The following is a 23,479-nucleotide window of genomic DNA, read 5'->3' on the forward strand; positions in this document are numbered from 1 at the left end:
CTGGGTTGGAATTTGATTTAAATCTGCTGTCCCAACACGGAAACAAAACATAGCAAACACAACATATAGCACTTACATATAGCATACACGGGACATAGGTGACCCCTAGCAAGGTCAACTATGAAGAACTAGGAAGGAATTCCGAGAAGGGTGATAGAAATCATTCTCGGATGAACAACTCTATAGACACACTAGGGACCTATTACAAATACTCCAATCAAAATTTCTACATAATCTTAATTCTAAATTCTTTTTTAGAAAAATACACACAACACACCTTTGGGGGAAACACTAACACATAAACACTTTCCACTCTTTGGCTAGGTGGTGGTGGGGGGCATCTGTCTGGTGCCTCCCCCTCCCCCAAGTGGTTTTAATAAGATTCCCAGATTTGAGAGAGGAGATGTTTAGTAGCTTTCAGTGTGAAAGGATTAATTATAGTTTTCTCTCTCTCTCTCTCTCTCTCTCTCTCTCTTCTATCTGATAGATTTATTTCTGAACCCATCACTTTACAATATCTTACACCTTAAATAACGAATTTGCTTCGGTCATCTTCTAAAAATAGCATAAGGAGAGTAGCAGTCTGGGTTACATAATTTTATATTTATTATCTCTGTTTGTAGCACTAATGACATGTTCCCTACTAGGCCCTCGCGGTAACACTTCCTGTGTACATCAGATATGGTAAGTCTGTAAATTGATAGAGACAATCCTGGGGTAAACTTTATCGTTTTAGTAGCGATTAATTAATCGTAATTTCGAGCGGGAAACTATGTTTTGTGTGTATAAGACCAGCTGGTCACCTAAGTTAAACAATTAGGACTAAGTTATCAACAAGTTAAGTAAGGTTACGTTTACTTGAGGACATATCCCAATATTCGAGGACTATACACAGGGGCTCGTATTGTTGCTTACAATTTACCTGTCATACATGTACTGTATAATAATAGTTATTATATAGTATATGTATGACAGGTAAATTGTAAGCACCGATACGAGCTCCTGTGGGACTACATTGATTTATATCCGTACTTGAACGCGAATGTTGTGTTTTTAAGAATTCATGGTACATTGTGCCCTATGATAGTTTTTAACCTTGTCTCTAAACAATGTGCGATTTTTTCAGTAATCATAATAGTTTTGTATTTATATGTATAATGTGTGACAGAAATAATTATACAGTGGAGACTGTATAAACTATTTTTCCTTTTGCATTTTGATATTTAAACACCTGCTATTACCGTTCATCATTCTGTAGGTCAAGTAGTCCAACAACGTAAGACACATCACCCAATATTTTGGTTCGGGGGGGGGGTGATGGGTCTTACAGTCTAAATAACGACGCTGTGTAGCGTGTTTTGATATCGATTAACAGTATAATGAAAGTCAAATTTTCAGAAATATCACACACAACTGGCAACCAATAATGATGCTTTCCTACAAAGTAAAGTTATAATGTTTTTGTCAGACTTTACTTACTCTGATGTCTTTTCTCAAATAAATTCAAATTCTCACAAAAGAAATGGACCAGTTTTCAAGTTTCTTTGGCCTACAGTTCAGTTGACTGGAAAGAGATGAAAGCCGGGAATGCCAAAATATTGAATATTATTCTTTAACAAAATGAATAAAAATATATTATGCCTATTGGAATTGTAAAGCAACATTTCGTTTTGTTCAAGAAGTATATCTGCCACATGAATCTACTTAAACATAGTTCGTCATACCTCGACTACCTTCGCATTGCAACAAATTCAAATGTATGTCAACAGAACATGAACATGCATCCATTTGCTAGTGTCATATTTTCATTCTGTCAGGATAAAGACAGCAGTAGTAAGTATATTAATTACACATAAATTAGTGGAAGAGTGTCGATATATGCTTCCAAATGTGTGAGATATTCCTGAAACTTTGACTACAAGGCCGTTATTTGGATAGTAAGACATAGCACTAAAGCAAAACCAACATGTGCTATGTCTTACATTGTAGGACTAGAGGTCAAGCAAAGGTAGCATTTGATGTCTTTATGTCATTGTCTTTTTTGTTTTTAGGTATTACTTACTTTTTGTTTCTTAATGTCATCACTATATATTGTACACCTAAATATATGTTCTCCTATACACTTTTGTTTCCTTCACACTATCACTCATTTTTCTGTTGCAAGGGCTGTGTCTTCTAACATCATGTTATGTGTCTTCAGTCTTATTCTGCTATAACACAACTCAGTCTTGGTTGCTATAGCACATCACAGTCAACCTCTTTAGCATTCTTCATGTGAGACTTCAGTATACAGTAGTATTGTTAAACGTCATCATTGGTTTATCTACGAAATCAGCTGTATACAAGCTTGTTACACACAAATAAAAATATTGTAAAGTTTCTGTATGTCTGAGTCAATAAATACTGCTACATTGAATTGTCAGGGTTTGGGGGATCTTAAGAAAGAAGAGATTATTTAATTTTCTTTGGAATAAACATTATTCATTATACTGTTGTCAAGACATCCACTTTATTAAAAATGGGAAAACAGCACAAGGGTGATCTTGGTATATAAATGTTTCTTAGTTCGTACTCTATTAATTCAAGAGAGTTACTGTAATACTGAATAATAACCTCCACTTTCCATGGTATAATAACAAATAATATGGGTGATAAACTTATGGATATAAACATTGGTTATATTTGCACTTATTAATATTTATGGACCAAATAGAGACAGTCAAGATTTGTATCTTGAGAGGTCATGGATTCCAACCCCAGCTGAGTCATACAGAAGACTTATCAAAATGGTACTGACAGCTGCCTCACTTGGTGCTCAGCATAAAGATGTTAGTGTTGCGACTGGTAGGCCTGGTGTCAGGATAATGTGACTGGATGGGACATCATGCTACATGTCTGTGGCATCATGCCCCAATGCTAGACATCACTACTAACTGTCACACTGCAGACATTGTAGCAGTATGACTGAAATTTTTGTAAAGCTATGTTAAAGATCGAAATGACACACACACACACACACTTTGAGATAATAAAAGATATACTGCATTTTAAAAATGATTTTATTTTAATGATTGGGGGTGGGATTTTGAACTTTTGATGTATCAAGACTTGTAAAAATAAAGATTGTTTTCCAACGAGAAATCGAAAGAAAAACCTATTTAATAAAAATTTAATAGTTCATTATTAAAAAACCCTGAATATGTGAAAAAAGTAAAAGAAGATAAATTAAAAGTTAAACTTCATTTGTTGATAAAGTTATGAACTATTTCAGCTTTGAAGAATCCATAAGAAATTGGATAAAACATTTATATCAGAACATAAAACCTTGTGGTAGTTATTAATGGTCAAGATTCCAGTTTGGTATTGACATAGAGTGTAGACATGGGGACCCTCTCTCCCCATACATTTTTATTGTGTGTGCAGTGATGTTGGGTCATATAAGAAAAAAATAAGGGTATTAAGAGAATAAATATAGGTAACATAACATGAGTTCTTTCTCAATATGCTGATGATATGTCACTTACTCTGGACAGTTCAGATAATTCTCTGCCTTCTTTGCATCTTTATATCAATATTCCAAATTTTGTTGCCTTGTAAATATTGGAAAAACAGTGGTACATTTGATTTGGAGTAGAATTGACAGTAATATGAAACATTGTCCAGGTTATAAAGTTAACTGGGATGTACTGAGTTTGCTGACTGAGATGTTACATTCAACTAATTTGGAAACAATTACATCTTTTAATTACCCATCTAAAATTTGAAAACTATTTCAGCTGAACAAAAGGATTTTAAAACCACTTGGAAAGATAGTACCTGTAATAATAAAAAGTCTAGTTATCTCCAGAATTAATCATCTTCTATAGTAATTACCAAATCCATCCACACACTCATTCACAAGTTGTTATTACACAGGTTCAAATTAATTTCATAGATTGTCAGAGCTAATGCACAGCGATCAAGTCATACAAAAGTAAATTCAGAATCAGTTTTGGCTCCAATTTACAATAGCCTTCTATAAATACTGTTATGCATATTACTATTAAAAATACAAAAGGATGTAGAAGTGTTCATGACAAATTGATTGAAAACAATAAAATATTTCGAACTTGGTGAGTTAGAAGAAAAAAATTGACAGCCCTGTTTCTTACTACCATATAAAACTACAAAATTTTCAAACCTTAGATGGTTGCAGTTTAAAATATTGCACAGAATTACGGCTATGAATGTATTTCTCAAAAAGATTAACATTATTCCAAATGAGCTCTTGTTTTTTTTGTATATTGTTTGCAGAGACAATATCTCATATATTTTGGGATTGTTGAGTGATAAAAAGTTTTCTAAATGGCACCCTTGATAAAAAGTAAGCATTATCATACTATCATACAAATAATTTGGAATTGAAAAAAATTCTTTGGAATTAGAGATAACACTCAGACTGATTATATAATGAATTTAATAATTCCATATGCAGACAGTATATATATATATATATATATGCAGATTCAACAGAGAAAGGCCAATTTTGTCTCAGTTCAAAAAGAGTGTTTCTTTTAATTTTTAATGTGGAAAAAATATAATGCTTATAGAAATTATAAATAGGAAAAATTTGCCAAAAGATGGTCCCTGTACAAACAGTTAACAGAGCCGTAGATATCTATCCAACTGCTATTCAGGTTGTTGAATCCCCAGTTTATTGCTATAATCTGCATAATGCAATGTACATTATCAAACAAAAGATGGTATCTGATACATGTTGTTAATAATATATATAATAGGTTTGTTGTGTATCTTACCAAGGAATATATATATATATATTAACGAGAGAGAGAGAGACACTTAGATATTTGTTCTGTTGGAATGCAATTTTTTAATATATATTAGTGTGCTGATGCTAAAAATATACTTAGATATTTGTTCTGCTGAAGTGTCCATATGCATGCTATTAATCAAACAGACTTTTTATAATCATGTAGTCAGTTCACTGCTAATTTCTACACACTGTACAGTTAGCATTTATTCCACTCAAAATACATCACATTATTCTGAATGAAAATCTGGCTCAGTTTGGTTGAAGGTGGAATTTGTGTTTTATAGCAATGCTAAGTTAATTGGTACTGAGGCAGTTGGGGTAATGTGCCATCCCCAAAGACACACAAGTGTAGCCAAGCTAGACTGATCTGATGGCAAGATTAAAATCTGTGTTTTAAATATGTGTACTGTTCTGTGTAGTATATTAGTGTATTTGTACTGTGCTAATATTTTGTATTGTGTTGTTTTGTGTTGTATTTGTAACTAGACCTTTCCTTATTTCCAAATTATTTGGGCTGGTGTTTTTTTTTTTGCTTGTCCACATTCATTATCTCTTGTATTATATGAGCGAATAATGATGATAACATACTGAGACAGAAGATAAAAGGCTGAGATTAACCTAATGTATATACTTTCTTCATGTTGCAGCTGATATAATGGCAGAAATAGTGGCCTATAGGCAGGGCATGTGTTTGGGCAGAACTTTTGACCTGCAGAATGGCATCATAGGACCGGATATTTTTCCGAAACAATGCACTTCCAGTCCCTTCATTATAGAGCATCCTTCAACTGAAATAAAATATTCTGTTATAAAAAGTTCACAAGATATTGGCAACATCCTTGACGTCTCAGCAGAAGCCACCCTCAAAATTCTGGCTGGTATCGTCAAAGCCGAGGGGATGTGGAAGTATCTGGAGGAGGACAGATTTGAGGAGAACACGTTGCTTATACTGGCCAGAGCACATGTTGAAACGGTAATGGGTGAGAGAGCCAACAGATTATTATTCCAAGCCACTGAATATTCCCTAACTTTTATTATATTAATAAGCCTAGATTATTACATGCAACATATACTTTAATATATCATCTAAGAATGAATTCAGCAATAAATTTCAAAACAGATGTGACATCAGGTGGAAGAAAAACTTTTTTTGAATGCCTCATCCCAGCTGGCACCTGGCAACTCTACTGTTCCTGTGTTGTCTGCTGTGGGCATTATCTCTTTATCTCCAGAAAGTATTTGATTTAACAAAATTGGGTGTCATCTACTGATATGTCATGTGATGGTGTTACTGGTGGTTGTAATCATTAACTGCAGTGGCCGATTTGTTGAATGCGGCTTGCAGGAGTTGCTGAGTTGCCCACTAGTTGTATTAATTCTGTATCAGGTGTTAAATGTTTTAGCTGTAGCTTTCTGTTTACATTTATCAATTGTGGTTCATGAACTTCAATTTTAGTCTAAACAGAGGAATTTTCTTTTCTGAGAGTGGGACATCAGAGGACTCTGATGGCAAAAATGCACTAGCTGGAATTGCTTGTGCATTTAATGGATATGATACCTCATGCTGAGACATCAGACCATATATTTGGAGGAGGGAAACTTGATCTTATTCTTTTGAGAAGAGTTTTGGAAAGGTCCATTTATTTATAATCATAGGATATGCAGACAGAAATTCAGAATACGCATTGTTTGAAGCTTTATTGAATGGTCCAAAGACAGACCTGTCTAAAGTTTGAAAGTAATGGGTACGGGGGTGGGGGTGAGAAGCTTACAGTGTGGCTTATTTCTTGTTGGCACACTCTAACAAGCCAAGAATTTCATGGGAACTGTGCCTATCAAGTTTAAGCAACAGGGATATCTGACGACCACATTTAGAGGAAGATGTGCTGAAATCAGTGAATGCTTAACTCGTCATTCATCCAACAGTTTGCTTAAAAAGTCCAACAAGTGATGGCCACATTAAAACCTTGAATGGCTTTCCTTGTCTTCCCCTTAACAAGCGCGGGGGGGGGGGGGGGGGCGGTTGGGCGGGTTAATTTTTCCACCAACTGCATTAAAACATGCCATAATTATGATATTGCATCTGCTATTGCTTGTTTTTCCAAAGATATTTTTTGTCTCTTTTTTGGAAACAACGTTCACAGGACTGTGTGTAAATTGCTTCCTGGTTTCATTGCAATTGGAAATTTATTCTGATATGTTGTTAATGTTTAAGGTGTTGATGATTTATGTCAGGTCTTTGAAATATTTAGACACAACTGTAACATTCAACATTCTAGTTCTTGAAGCCCCTAATTTCTCAGGTTTTTTTCTTTTTGAAAGCACTTTATGACAGTGTTTGACACTGCTGAACAAGTCCTTTCCAGGAATCAAGTCTCTGAAAGGAGTTTTAATTTTGATTCTTTGACACAGTCGCCCAGTCTTTAAGAGGAGCTGTTTTCTTGACATCCCCTTTCACATTTGAGCAGCTAACATCATTGTATTTATGGTATTTTGTTCTACATCTGCTGAGAGGACAGGTTTCCTTCTAGGGTAGCATCTGATACTGTCCTTGCATTAGCCATAGCCCCTAATGTGGATCTTTGGATGCTGAAATGTTATGTCCTATGGGCATTGCACCAGACATTACAACTATTTACTTCTAACATCATTGTTGCGATTTCTTGCATAATTGAAAAAAATTGTTGTCAAAGAATTTATCATATTTTTACATGATATTATTCAGAAGCATAAATAAATAAAATAAGTTTAATATTTATATAATTCAATTTTCCTATTGTTTGGAAATTAATAGTAAACTATTCAATTGTATTTATATCCTTTGCACAACAAATTCAAGGATTTTCTAAAGAGACTCATTCACTTTTTATACATTTTGATATTTTCTGTTCTTTATTTTCATAAGAATAAATCAATCTTTGCTTTTTTATCTCTTTACCTGTATATGTGTTCTTGTATTTTGTGTGTTATTTATTTTCATCTGCATATTGTTTCTCTTTTCCTTTTTCTTCTACTTGGGTATCTAGTAGATCCTTCTGTGACCATCTGATTATACCTTCCTTCAAATAAATGCAGGTCAGGTATAATCGGACAGGCAAGATATTACTTTTTGTCTTCATATACATTAAATATTGCTTAAATAACTTGTGTGAAACATTCTGTACATGCAGCAGCTAAAATATTTAGATCTCGGATTCTGTTCTTAAAACAATTATTGTTTAAGTTTTGAAACACAAGTTTGTATGTTTTTATCATCAAAGCAAAACTTGCTGAAGTTGGACAGTGATAGTTGCTAACTTACTGAGGAAAGGGTTAATGGTCAAACAGCTATCAAAAAACATGCGTGCGAATGTGCGAGAGTTTGCTTGTTGAACAGCTATTTGATCGCTTGATGCCTACATTTGGCCATGAGATATAAAACTGGAAGTAACCACGCATAGGCGAGGGAGCATCTTAAAATATATGGTCACTCAATGTACTTCTTAAAAAAATCACAGGGCGAAGTCATTATCGCTTTACTAACAGAAGAACGTGAAGTTTACAACTTTTAGGCGACTTTGTTGTTCACTTTGCCTTTTAGCGTGACCCCTGTACCTTGCTCAAAAAACTGGACCGACTACATTGTTGTGTACATGTAATTTAGTTTTAAAACTTCGCCTAGCCAACACACCTCAAACCATTAACTACTCAATCAGATCTCGGGTTTATGTAACCATTATTATTAATGCTTGCCTGTCCACTGTTTGGAAAATTATACGATCCCTACGCCCCTGAATATACCGATCTCTGCAAAGTTTTAACTTATGAAATATTTAAAGAGCTGCTTCAGCAACCTTTCACCCTTGGTCTTTTGGTAATCAAACACAATCTGTAAGCCCTGTCTAGTTTTGCCTTTCATAGTTACCAGACAGGATCTCGTTATTAATCAATCAAGTCCCAAACAGATGCACTCAAGCACTATAATCCTTAAACGTGTCACCTATTTAACACGATGCAAAATTGCATACGTCAATTTAAAATTATTATATTTTACAGTGTTATCTGCAAGATTCACACACTGACACAGGCCTTCCTTTCAATCTAATTCTAAAATCTAAGAATTTGGATGGTCGGGCGTTGAGCCCTGTTTAAGTCACTCCCTCACTTATGTATATACTTCTGATACAGTCCTAAATATGGGCTCACTTAAATTAGAGTATCCAATTTTTATAAACGATCACTAAAGCCGGCAGTAAGCAGCCTGAATTTATCCTCAAAATTTAACGTAACGCTTATATGCCAAAAAGAAGGCACAATTACTACTTCGGGGCTTACCCGGCTCTCTCTCTTCTCTCAATAGAACATTAAGGTCATTCCCTTCTGAATTCCACAAAGCCTGTACACGATCCCTTTACACAAACAATGACGAATAGTAGCTCAGGTAACTGGTTTCAGGTCTTTTAATGATATTATCATAACATTTAAAGATAATTCCATGCACGTAGTATTTAATGTACACAAAGATTCGACTCATTCTAATCGATGTTGCTTAACCAGCACTACAGAATTTGGCAGTGTTTGGTTAGTTTACGTCCTATTGTATCTTTGCTTAGATTCTTTCACTCGAATAAAATGTTCTATCCTGGACGAGGCCTCCAATTATCGCGGTTGTTTTCTTTTACTTTGGGTGGTTATCGATGCCAATGCTAATATTCAGAAGGTCCACGAATATAAATTAGTTGTGTCGACAAACTAAACTGGAGTAATGAAAAATAGCATATTATAAATTAGAGGAATGGTTAAACTGATAACCTGCATACTCATTACAGTAAGAAACTTACTTGAATGCCAAGTACATTCTGTCGACTTGTCAACATTAAAAAAACTCTCCATTATAGTTACATATATAATTTACATATATAATTTGACACTTATAAATATATTCTCAAAATACCCGTGAGCTGATAGATTAGAAAAGAGAAAAAAAAAGGCGATATACAAGCAATGAGGGGCCGCTCCAGTGGCCTAGTGGTTAGAGCGTCCGCCTCGGATGCGGGAGGTCGTGGGTTCGAACCCCGGCAGAGTCACACCAAAGACTTATAAAATGGTACTAACAGCTGCCTCGCTTGGTGCTCAGCATTAAGAGGTTAGTGTTAGGACTGGTCGGACTGGTGTCAGAATAATGTGACTGGGTAGGACATCATGTTACATCTGCGGCATGATGCCCCAGTGCTAGACATCACTATAAACTGCCACACTGCAGACGTCGTAGCGATATGACTGCCAAAGCTACGTAAAAAATCCAAATCACACACACACACAAGAGAAATGACAAAAAAATGTTTTCAGACCAATATGTAAAGGAAGAAAGCCAGAAAAGATGCATTTCAATGAAAGAAAAGTTTGACAATAGACAGGTTAATAAGTTATTTACATGAAAGCCATAGAATACTTTTCAGTTTACTCAAAATGAATTTCTGGTTAAAAAGTTTAACAGAACTATCCAAACTCGAATGTGGAAATATGAACAAGAATAATGTCTAGCGCATACAAGTTTGAAATTATTTTAACATCCTAAGTAAGAAATATAAGACAATTACACGTATAGTAGAAAGGATATGATGTGAAAGGATAATTTGATCTATTGATGCACCCACGTTAAACCTCGTTTTCCTTTCGAGTGATGAGTTGTTGCAGCAACATCCTTTCCTACGGTTACATTGGTGGAATCACAGTGTATTAGCAGTATCTAGGAGCAAGAAAACATTGAGTTTTTGAAAAGTAATACGTTAATAGAATGTAACAGATGGGGCAAAATAAACGGGTCGAGACATTCAAATTATGCATTTTGGTGTTTATCACAAAATTAATTAGAAAAAGTAAAGTACATTCATTACAGTAGTTAATTTCGATATGGGAAAAACAGCTGTATTACTAAACTGAATTATTGTGCGAATAAAATATTCAACGTTAAATATATATATACACAGTGTATATAGTTACAAGCCAGGGGTATTTGCTTGTCAAATCATGGCGCGATAAACGCTCGAAGTCATAAGTTTACCCCAGATTTCCAAAGACTTCCATACAACTTCAGTTGTGAATTAGAAAGCCCGTCTTGTCCGTTCTGTACATAAATTTTACTCAGATCAATGCAAGACCACAGATCTCACAACCTGTCAAATATCTATCAACCGCACATCTGAATAGTTTCTCTTCGTTAGGTTTCCGTACCGCCAGCAGTTCACGTCTTAGAAACTATACAACTATCCCCTAACACAGGGAAATATTTCAACTACGCCATCTTAGGCTAGTCAATCCATGGTTTACAGGCACATTTCGCCAGTACAGCTGCATCACATTGCCACCATGGCGACATAAACGGTATATGCCAAGTCCCTTCTTGTTGATTCCGTTGTGTTTTTTTTACCGGTTTCCTGCAGTAAATACTGCACCTGCAGTCACACCACAAATGTACACCACTAGATTTGAATAGGGACTATGGTACTCCAGGGACACTCTCATGCAGTTTTGACCCTAATTCACTAAAAGTGAATGATGGAAACTCACTCCGTGACGTGTGACGTTTGCTCCTAGTAATCGGCTAATTATTTCAGGCTAAGGAATATGTCCACTGCACCGAATTCCATTAATCGGACAAGTAATCACAAAAATGTAAGAATTCCATAAAACGGGGCGGTATAACCAAATGCGCTTACTACAAATTTATTACTCTCTCTCTCTCTCTCTCTCTCTCTCTCTCTCTCTCTCTCTCTCATATATATATATATATATATATATATATATATATATATGTATATATATATATATAACTGATTTAAAATTATACAGGTGATTCAAAATTACGTTGCCATAAAAACAACAATATTGCTATTTTTATAGTGTCAGCTAAACTCCCACAACCATTATCTTTCGTAGCTGTAGTTTCTCAATCTGGAACTATAGACTGATCTGTATCCTGCTCCTTTTGATCATTCATGGGCTCCTGGTCCCACTAATAAATACGAGGTGTTTTTTTAAATGTTCTGAAATTTGTGCGCTTTACAACTTCTTTGTTAATCTGATTATCCAGTTATTGACGGCCACTTTGTATTTGCTTTTGATATCTGGTTCATACACGGGAAAACTGCACTTCGAATGACATTGTGTCCTTCAGATCGTTTGTCCCTCAGAGAAACATTGATTAGGGATTCAGCTACAATCACTTCGAACTACGTAAGGTCTGTGTTGAAGATTTAGGAAGGTTTGAATGATTTGCTTCGTCAGGAAGTCTGCCACGACGGCGGATTTATGTGCCGGTAGGTTGTAGGGATACCTGGGGTACCGGTGTGCGGACTGGTGATTCAGTAGGAACAGCTTTTGGCAACACTTTGGAGGCATTACATTTCCAGTGTTACTAACAGGGTCAAAAACAGTATCTGGATCTTTTGCATGGAAATATAGTCCTTGTACAACGCTCGACGGTACTGAGTCGAGCTATTTCTGGTTTCTGCTCGTTTTCTACGATTCCGATTTTATTATTTATATTTTAATCGGGCTCAGAAACATTTATTCGTGCTACCAATCAGCTGGCATTGAAGTTATTATTCAAATAAACAAAATCTTATGCCAATAATTCTCGTATATAAGGCTGTGTGCATACTCTGTTCATGGTCTATGTACGAGTTAGAGCGTCCGCCTCGGATGCGGGGGTTCGAACCCACGACCTTCCCGCATCCGAGGCGGACGCTCTAACCAGTAGGCCACTGAAGCGGTCTGTAATAATGAAGTAAATACAAAATAATGTAAACAAAGATCAGCACCTTCTTTATCGCAATCAAAATGCGTTACATCATGGAGGGAGAATAATCATGTTCTACATTGCATCAACGTAAGCTGGTTCCGTATGTGTAAATTTATTTACATTCCATTAATTTACACTCCACGTTTTAAATTATATTTAACCCGATAGTCAGTACATGTGCACTCGTACAATGGTTACAATCCCTATTGGTCAATACAAAGAGACACTGATGCATTCTTGTTTCCTATGTTTTTTTTTTTTTTTTTTTTGGTAACCTTTCAAAATATCATTCTTTCTTTTAGTGATAGATATTTAAGGCTGTCTTGATTGACAGACAAGCAAAATTTATCCTTGCAGCTGACTGAAACTCTCACTAGAGAACAACCAATTAAGACTTGGAAGGAAACCATGAAAGGAACTCATTACATTCGATCCATAACATACGGTGGAGACCTGGTTATCAGGGTTCGACTCAAAGGATCGGATAGCCAACACCTTAAGAAGATTAAAGAAACATTTGAAGGAAAATTTGGTGGGATATTAAATGTTACGGCAGGTTCTAATACCTGTGAAAAGTCGGGAGACAAACAATATAAAATCGACATCGATTGCTATCCAGATGTTCCGCAAGAACAAAAACCCAAAGATTATGATGGCGTTATACTAACCCTGAAATCTTTTGTCAATGATGTGAGGCTACTAAATAATGGGAAAGGAAATGCAATCCAGTGCGAGCTGTTTCCGTTGCAGTTTCTGGACCCTGACGCTCCACGTGTTCTCTGGAATATGGGAATCAAAGTCTATCTTCGAGAGATGGTAGAATCATATGAAGATCTAAAGCAAGCAAATTCAGCATTAACTACATTTTTGCAAACGAATAAATTGATCTTCTCCAAAAAACACGAAAAGGAGGCGTGCATGATTGAGAAACGTATTAAAACTGGCATTACGCGATTCTATGAAATCATCTCAAAATTGAATGGAAATTCTGCAGAAGCTATGCATGGCGATATAGAATCAGCTTTGCAACTTTACTTCAAGAGTAAGAAATTCGGTGGGTTCAGATTTGAGGTCAAACAGTTTATCCGATCGGTTTTGACAGGCTAGATCAAATAAAAATTGAAATTCTACACCGGAAATTGCGATTCTTGTACTGTCAGTGCTACATTTCTTACAATTTGTAAGAGAAAAAAAGACGCAAATAACGCATGTGTTCATTAGCACAGGATCATGTGTGTTACTGTGAGACCATTCATATCTTAGGCTGCCTTCACAAAAACGAAACTGTTTCTAGCAACACGAATAAACAACGAAAGAAAAACACGAGACAGTCAACTCATGAAATCTTATAAAGACGTACGCCGTCTCTATGAGACGATTGATCTTTTTGCATTGGAACCACCACTACCACATTAGCACGACCTAGAAAGTCAACATTGTCCAGGAGCACCTATAGCACTCATAGTGTATTTTCACATTAAGAATGCAAGTAAAATGAAACTGTTGGACAACAACATTAAACTGCTATGTTAGATTCAATTATGTCAAGTCAAATTTTTGTACAGATAAAGTATTAGTTTAATACTGACTTGCTTGAGTTTATATTATTCGAGGCGAAACGACATTGTTAGGGATAAGATTGAGATAGCTTGCGACTTCATATCACACATGGCTGAGTGAAAGCTCCGGTACGGGTAACATGTAACAAGTCTGCTGAATTCATGGCTTCTAAGGTCACCAACAGGACTCAAACCATGCAGCAATCTAAGTAGAAATTCGACATCACATATAAAAAAGCGACCGTGTATGTGATTCATATTTCACCGGATTTGGGCAGCATATGTTGCAGAGTATTATTCGTTGAATATCTCTCCACTCTCAAAAGAAATAGAACCAAGATCACCAACCACAATAAACAACATGAGTTTAGGTTGAGCCAGTGTGGTAGGAAGAGATGAAGGAAATAAAACAGATGCTTCAGAATGGAAGTGGTTATGGATAAAAAAAAACAACAGAAACGCACAAACCCAAACAACACTATGAAGCAGACACACTTTTAAAACAAACACGGACTTAAAGAGATAATGTGCGGATGACAATACAGACAGAAAATCCAGGAGATAGTTCACTCTCATGTGATACGTGGAGATCATCTGTTTCAAGGACCCAATTTTCCAGACAGAAAATCCATCCACGTATAACATCACCCAAATCCTTTCCAATGTATTGCTAATATCAACGGATTTCTTTGATATACCTACGATTGCGAAAAATGAGGCAAATGATTCACTATGTACAGTTATGTTGTCACTGACTGGCATCGAGTCTTTGTGTTCCTGATAGAACAGTAATGATTCAGTGTGAGTCAGTCTCGTTATGATAGACATACAACTGTATAATGATAATGAAATAGTTCAGACAGGAAAAGCATTTGTGAATACTGGAGGCTTGGACAGACTCTTCCTTTTCGTTCGAGAGAATTTCGTGTTTGTCAAGGACAGAAACGATGTCATTCTTGTCATCACGTCTTCGATTTAGATAACCATTGTCACATTTAGAACATTGTTAAATTTAGATCATCAACATTGTTACATTTAGGTCATCATAGTTATTCAAGGACACTTCAGCGAAAATTACGAAATGATCTTTTTAATGAGGAAAAATAAACTAAATGGATATTATTTTTGTTACTTGAATGTACATAAGAAACTAGAGGCTAGGTAGCTAACACTTGCATTGGATATCGAGCGTGCAGTGAGCAGACTCGACACGATCTATTAGGTCACTGTTAGAACTGAACTTTCTACCAGACGGACGATAAAAGATGCTTCATGAATCAAACTGTTTATTCGGTTTTTTCTAGTGGGTCTTGTACCATACCTATGAACCCGACGATGAGGTTTTAGATTGTTATAACAACTATTATAAATGTACCCTGCTTAGAATCTATCTGGGTACGACGGAACGGATTTTCTTGAAATATTATGCAGAACAATAAACCGAATTCCTTCGACGTTGTGGACAATTCCGACAACTGTTTAGTGAGCAGATTGGTATTGATCCGTCGTCAATTATAGAGAGCTTCGAATATCGCCAACACTTGTGAATTGGTGTAGCGAAATAATTTTATACAGAGAACAAGTTATATATTGTGTAGGCAAATAAATCAACATCTCACCTATGTTATACTGACTGGCGGATTAGGGGCTGATATCGCCTAATCATTAAGACCTGCAAAAATCTATTGCCACTTTTGTTTCCACAAATCGGTGTATATTTTATACACTTATCTGTATATTTCGCGGCTGTTGAGCTACTATCGGCTTGATGGTTCTTTTGGCGATATGTACATAATACTTCCGGATTAAATCATATGTTTGGCGACTTGTAAATCCACGTGGAATAACACAACCCCTGTCCAGTGCCATTTTTAATTTCGCAGTAGATATGGCTGCCAGCAATTGCTGGTACGTGTTTAAACTGTACGCATGTGTGTACCGGAAAGATTTTCATGCAGCAAAATTGCACGTTTTAATAAACAGGTGACATCATACCCACGTATATCGTCCATAAGTATCAACACAGATTTGTGAGGTTGATTTATCAGTCTAGTTATTTTGCTGTTCAGCGTTTCAATATGTGAGCGGGAGGTATTCATTAAAGTCTGCTTTGGTTACCTTGGATATGGCATTTTCAAGACGTGGATACAGCTTGCCATATATTTCGAGACAGGCTATGCTCATTTGACGTTATACTCAGTTCTATTACCTCTGATTCTGAAAAAGCAGAAACTGAATTCTTAACAATACTGTTAGAATTTTGAAAGAAAAATCAGTTTTGGGGACCTGCTTATAAAATTGCATGATAGCAAACCAAACTTTGCAATATCCATGACTGATTTTGTTATTCTACAAGGGTTAGAGGAAGATATGAAAATGGATATGTCGCTGTAATAAGCGGCTCTATTATTAGCATCTTATTATCACCTCAGGATGAATTGTCAGATACCTCTGAAAATTTAACTTTTAATCTCTATGTTTCACTTTTTGACCTGTTCTTTTGTTTCCGAGTATGCCAGAATCCAACACATATATCACGTAATATGTCAAGTTCGGGTCTCAAACACTCAACTAAGTCATAACGAGTCTTAAAATTGGACACTAGGCACTAGCTAACGGCGCTTGGCAATATGTTCTTGTGTAAAGTAAGCTTTTAGTTTGGTAGATTTTAATTAACTTACGTAAATTGGAATTATTTTTGCATGAATAATACCTGTTAATATCATCAATTTATATAATTAGATTGATTCAGATTTACATTGTAATATATTTGCTCTTGAAAATTCTTACAATTACCATTACACAAAGTTATAAGCCCGATTCTTGGAACTGATATCGAAAGTAAGAATGTATTTCCTTATTCGTATGCAACACTATTTACGTTTGTGAACATACTTTCTTTTGGTTTGATTGTAAGCCGGGATTAGACTCTGTTTTGTTTAAAAATATGCCTTTTGTTGTAAGTGTTCTTCGTTCTTCACGTGCCTACCAACAAAATATTTTAAAAAGAGGCGTTGAATCACATGTTTTGGAGATTCTTTTAGAACGCAAACAGATCCGACTAAAGAGTTAGGTAAATTGTAAGATGGAAATCTTTATCGACTTCTGTCGTCCATTTTAAGTCTTTTCACATACAGAACGAGTAAAAGGAGGTAAACTGTGTATGATTGTACAAGTTTGTCTTAGTCGATGTCGACCAAAGTATAAAATTTATGCTTGTAGCTGCAGGCACGTGATAAGCTGAAAGTTGAATCTCCACAGGCCATGCTACAGTAAAAGCTATACACCAAGCTAACGTTTTGTGAAGAAGATAGACCAGAACAACGTTGTGTAATTGTCAAAATATGACTTGTAATATATACATTACAATAATTGATAATGCAAATACTTCGCAGCGGGCATTTCAATTCCAGCATTGTCTGTCTGGTGGATTGCTTTAATATACACGAGTTTCCACTCGATTTAAACTATTTTTGACACCCTTCTTTGACTTCTACTGTAAACATCTTTATCGTAAACGTACTGACCGAGTAGCCGAGTGGTCTAAAGCGCTATCCGTTACGGATCACTGCCATCTCGCCTCTGTCTGCGTGGGTTTGAGTATCGGATTCGGCCAATGTGGGTATGTGAGAAAGCTTGCCAGTAGCTTCTCGAGGGTCGGTGGTTCTTTCCGGGGATTTCCCGGGTTCTTCCTCCACCATTAATACTGGCCGCCATGTATAGCCTATCTTGTGCTGAAAAATGGCGTTAAACCCTACAACAACAAAAACTGACCTATCGCTACTTGTGAATCGGTTAACCAGTCAGCGACCGTAATTACACACACCTAATGGCATCGTTTACTTCCGACATTTTCATCCGACAAGTTTATTTAGACCTATTTCACTATTTTTTATTCTCTCTCTCTCTCTCTCTCTCTCTCTCTCTGCACAAACATAATTTAAATGTATCAAGACTGATAACCCTCTAGTATAAAGAAATATGTAATCAATGAGAAGGCGCCATCAAGAATGCCTAAAAATGAACCCCAAACAACACAAAGTAGGCTTCAAAGTATTAACGTTTTATAATTAATTTTCCGTATGATTCGTACAAACTGTCAGTGACTGAACTTACATGACATGTTGCTGTTTGAGATTCTGCATCGAGATGAAGCAGCGCATGCCTGTTACACTCTATGACAAATGGTACCCATTTTTAAAAAAAAAGAAAAACCCTCTTTATTACATAAGTAATAAAATTGTTTAAGTAGCAATTTTAACTGTTATCGCAATCATAATCATCTCTGAAAACAATGGAGAAATCACATTGATTACTTTCGATTGCAAACTGAAATTTAGTGACAATCGAAATTTGTATGCAACGTCTGTTATCAAAATAGTCTGCAAGCTTGCCAAGAGACAACAATTCGCTTTTGATTTAAAAAATAAAAAAAAATAAAAATCAAAATCCTTACAAGTAAACTCACTGTCATTACAATCTGTTTTATGATGATATTACGCTCAGAAGTATGTTGACCTTTCTGTCAGGTCTCCACAGGATCCTCACCATAACTATGTTTACTGTATCAACCCGCGCAAGAATTGTGTGTGTGTGTGATTTGGATTTTTAACGTAGCTTTAACAGTTTTTCAGTCATATCGCTACGATGTCTGCAGTTTGGCAGTTTATAGTGATGTCTAGCCCTAGGACACAATGCTGTAGGCATGTAACATGATGTCCCACCCAGTCACATTAACTTGACACATGGCCAACCAGTCCTAACACTAACCTCTTGAAGCTGAGCATCTTGCGAGGCAGCTGTTAGGACCAATTTTATAAGTCTTTAGTATGACTCGGCCGGGGTTCGAACCCGCGACCTCCCGGATGCTCTAACCACTAGGCCACCGGACAGGTCCGCAAGAAATGTATTCATAGTGAAAAGTAATCACATTTTTGTGTGAAAACGCTCATCAGTTTGACAATATACATAATTTGAAGCATTATATGGACAATCTGAATTTCTAAAAGCCTCTGTCCTAAAATTATTGTGATTTCAACAAAAAAAAAAAATCTTTAGTAGTATATGGGGATTTCGGATTTCAATTACCGATATAGGTCAAAGCCTTATATACCTCATGGACCCGCGATGTGCCTATTTCGATTGTAACCCGCAGCAATTGAGGTTACTAAAAAGATGACGCAGTTAAGCCTATATTATTAATATTGACTATACCACACTATGAGGCGCAACTACTTCTACATTAATATGAATAGTGGTGGCCACGATATTATGTATACAATATTTTAATGATAATATGTGTTTAGCTGTATTTCTCTGTGTGTCTGTTGATCGTGGCATACATTGTGAGAAACATTATATTGAACAATGAACAGAATATATTATATAAATGGCTAAAAATTCACAGATTGATTCAAATAGTATTTTGAAAGAATCTATGAGTATACCCAAATCGGGATTATATTGCCAGGCAATGAGTGTTTCTAACGTTACAGAAAATATTAACGTCGCTGTTTTCTTTTAATTACACAAAGCAGGTCCTGTCAAAGAGGTCAAACAGATGTTGGATTATTCGAATACGTAATATAAACTTCTTGATAAATTAATTGATTTAGAAATTATTTTAGAAGTGCGATGACTTTGATTTGGTCAGTCTTATGAGAGAATATGTGAATAGTCATTATAGGTTACTGCATTTGTATGGGAAAATATGAACGAGTTTTTCGGATGGAATACTGCACGAGCTTGGGAGTGCAGTATATCCATCCGACAAAACGAGTTAATATTTTCCCATACAAATGCAGTAACCTTTTTATTATATGCTCATTTTCTTATTCTACCTAATGCTTAATTATATTAATAAAATACACTACAAGAAACAAAGTAACTGAATGTATGCCGTATTCCAAACTAAACACACAAGCGCAGATGCATCATTACACAACAACAACATTCTTAATACGCAATTAACTCCGCCCAAATAAATTTTAACTTAGTCGCGCGCTAGACACAAGTTTTGAAAGAAAATGGCCTTTTTTTGTCTACTTAAAATTGAAATTTGGAGTCATATTGTGAATGAATGCGCATTGCAACAAGTTTTCCGTTTGATCTGGAATGAATAGATTTTGGTATATTTGTCGATTCTACGGAATTTCTTGATTATGGGCTGGATTTATATGTGACAATTCCACATGAAATACATCGGATTGAAGAAGCAAGGGAGAAGCAGGGTGACATCTGCAACGTGTTTCTGTTTCTGTCATTGAATGTTTGAAATTATAATGTGGGAAAAATATGAAGTCTTTCAATTGCAATTATCAAAACAACGCGATGGTTTTTAAAGCTTATTTCATTTCGAGTGCAGTAAGGAGGATGTAATTGCACTTATATTCGAAAACACAGTACAATTTCGAAATGTTTAATCAAGATTGAGAACCTATGACATGGCTCATGTAATTCGGATTTGCAGAACTAAGAAAGTACAGTCTGAGGAAATTCAGGATGTAAAACTGTAAGTATATTTATTTGCCATTCTTATTACCAGCTAAAGAAGACAGTTTATGCCTTATCACTTGCATGTTATTTGTAAGGACCCTTTCTGGCTTCTACTGTATAGCTAGCCTAAATTAAAAACATTGTATCAAAAAAGCTAACGCGGAATGTTCCAAAACAACTGGTATGCGGCAGTCCACGAAACATCTGCTTTACTTCATTCAGAAACAAATTTAATCAACCAAAACGTAAAGCGCCTACTACGCCAGTCTATGTGATTTGTTTACAAATCAAAAGTGTTTGCGTCTGCGTGCATTGTTTACAATAGAAAGTAGTTCCTTTATGAGTGCAATATGAAGCTGATGATGAAGCTAGTAAATAATCTAATGATAATAATGACGATGATGCAATTTGCGAATAAATTAGTAGCAATGAAGATCATCAATGATAAATTAATTAAGGAGATTTCGTGAGAATGCGAATCCTTCCTGAGCTTGAAGAGTTTACGCGAATGACGCAATGTTTTGTTCAAAGATATTCGCATGCAAAAACATAAACTATGCAGTCAATTTACAAGCAGTGCAATTTTGTTGTTGTTGTTATGGGGCTTAACGCCATTTTTCAGCACACGATAGGCTATGCATGGCGGTAAGTATTAATGGTGGAGGAAGAAGCCGGGAAAACACCGGGAAGAACCACCGACGCACGAGAAGCTACTGGCAAGCTTTCTCACATACCCACATTGGCCGAATCCTAGACTCGAACCCACGCAGACAGAGGTGAGATGGCAGTGATCCGTAACGGAGAGCGCTTTAGACCACTCGGCCACTCGGGGCCCCCTTATTAGACTGTAACAAAAATGTTTTTTATTTTGTTGTTTTTTTCGGGGGTGGGGGTGATCTTTGTTTTAAATACACCGCCCAGAATTGAAACTTACTATGACAGATAAATGGTGTTTTACAGCGAATGGCCGTACAATCAAATATTATCCACTGAGAGTATTTCTACAACTTTTATATTCGGTGAGTAGTACATACGCCTGAAATTACGTACACCATCAATCGAAAACAATTATGATTATTTCTATTATAGAATAAACTTTGCAAATACAAGAGAAATTCGATGGCATTATGGCGCAACCAAACCAAAGATGTATGCCTTGGAAAACGTGAACTATGCAACGGAACTTGTCCTTATTATTATTGTAAATCACATTTACATGCAATGCATGTCGGTGCTGGCGCTGGACCATGCCTTAAATGTGGTATCAGAGTAAAGTCGCGTAATCAGGTTTGCCGATCACGCTGATCTGTTCGCGAATATTTTCGTGTGTGCCGTCAAAGATTTGATGAACCCATGATTCTAGAAACACCCGACGATATGATAGCAGAAACACCAAAAGGGTTTACGTTCTGTGAGAGAAATACTTTAAAGCAGTCTTGTCTTTCCTCAACGACTGGATTGTTGTAATTAACAAATATCACAGATTGCCAGCTTGAGTTATTCTGAAATAACAAATAACATTTACGGTCCGTAAATCTGTATGGAAAGAAGTATATATGTAAGAAATTGGAAAATATATTATTTTTATTTTTATAGCTTTCCCCAGATCTAACGAAGTACATGTTATACATTCAACAAGTCCTAGTTTTACACTATTGGGCTCAAACCAGTAAGAACTTGGCGGTTTAAAATGGAACAAGGACATCGTTCAAAGTACTAAGTCTTGTTTTCTAAAACGTGGCGGTGAGTCACGTGATCCCCGGGACTGTACGGTGGGCAGACATATTTGTATTGCAAAGAAACTAAAATATGTACGTGAACACATTTTTCTAAAATGCCTTCATGACGGTCTACTACTACTACGAATTAGCACAAATTTATGCATATACAATTTTTAGCAAAATATGTACAGACACACATGTCTCTTACACGGAGTTATAATTGGTCGGCATAACTAAAACTAATTAGCATTCCTTTCACAATAATAAATTTGGAAGAACAGTGGTGATCTCTGATAGGGAATTACCTTATCATGTTTTTTATATGTGTATCTGGAGTAACTAAGATAGTATCATTTTGTTTATACGAACATGCTAAAAAAATGCAAATAACAATGACAAAATCAGTATTTTGACGCAAAAACGAGCACATCTCTCTGTCTCTCTCTATTCTCTCTCTCAAAGATGAGTCCTTTCTCTCTCTCTCTCTCTCTCTCTCTCTCTCTCTCATCTACACTACATAAGTTTGATTGACTTACCACTGCTATAATATATTTATTTAAGTATATTTATTTAATAAATACTAATAATATTGGCCATGGAATTCATTCATGCAGTTCACGTATTTAAAATTAGTTATCATTAATTATCATTTAGCATTCGTGCCGTAAATGTATATTACGATGTGATTTGTATAGGTATTGAAGCGAGTAAAATTAACGTCTTATTTGTATCGTTGGAAGGAAGGAATCTGCTTAATAGCTTACCTTTAACTTCGAATAATGTCTGTAATATGAATGAATAATATTGTATACAATCATTTTACTTTCTGGAGCGATGGGTTATGCTGTGAAGTTGAGAGAGGGAGAGAGAGAGAGAGAGAGAGAGGTGTTGAACAATATGGGCATAAGTTAGAGGGCTTTAGGGTCATCGTCAAAACTAAGTGTCGGACTTTTTTTAGAGACTTCATTTGGAGCTTATATTGCCATATAAATAAATCTTATTGCAAAGATTTAATGTATAAAACTGCAAAATATTGCGATTAGACTCCTTTCGTTTGCACACGTCTCAAATTTAGGCACACACACACACACACACACACACACACACA

At 35.8% G+C, this 23,479-nt stretch overlaps 2 protein-coding genes across 2 annotated transcripts; one reads left to right on the plus strand and one right to left on the minus strand.

The window, feature by feature from the left end:
* The first annotated feature begins 585 nt into the window (after positions 1-585).
* Positions 586-17,177, plus strand: LOC149774874 (uncharacterized). The gene is made up of 3 exons (XM_089944643.1): positions 586-684; positions 5,461-5,786; positions 12,954-17,177. The coding sequence occupies exons 2-3, from the start codon at positions 5,469-5,471 to the stop codon at positions 13,701-13,703; spliced, it is 1,068 nt and encodes a 355-aa protein (XP_089800769.1). The 5' UTR covers positions 586-684; positions 5,461-5,468; the 3' UTR covers positions 13,704-17,177.
* LOC149774875 (uncharacterized) lies at positions 5,788-7,674 on the minus strand. The gene is made up of 3 exons (XM_089944649.1): positions 7,042-7,674; positions 6,811-6,999; positions 5,788-6,580 (listed from the first exon to the last, which is right to left on the minus strand). The coding sequence occupies exons 1-3, from the start codon at positions 7,259-7,261 to the stop codon at positions 6,420-6,422; spliced, it is 570 nt and encodes a 189-aa protein (XP_089800775.1). The 5' UTR covers positions 7,262-7,674; the 3' UTR covers positions 5,788-6,419.
* Positions 17,178-23,479: the final 6,302 nt, after the last annotated feature.

The sequence above is a fragment of the Sinohyriopsis cumingii genome, unplaced genomic scaffold (assembly GCF_028554795.1).
Source record: "Sinohyriopsis cumingii isolate HCF-2022 unplaced genomic scaffold, ASM2855479v2 utg000127l, whole genome shotgun sequence".
NCBI classification, from domain to species: Eukaryota; Metazoa; Mollusca; class Bivalvia; order Unionida; family Unionidae; genus Sinohyriopsis; species Sinohyriopsis cumingii.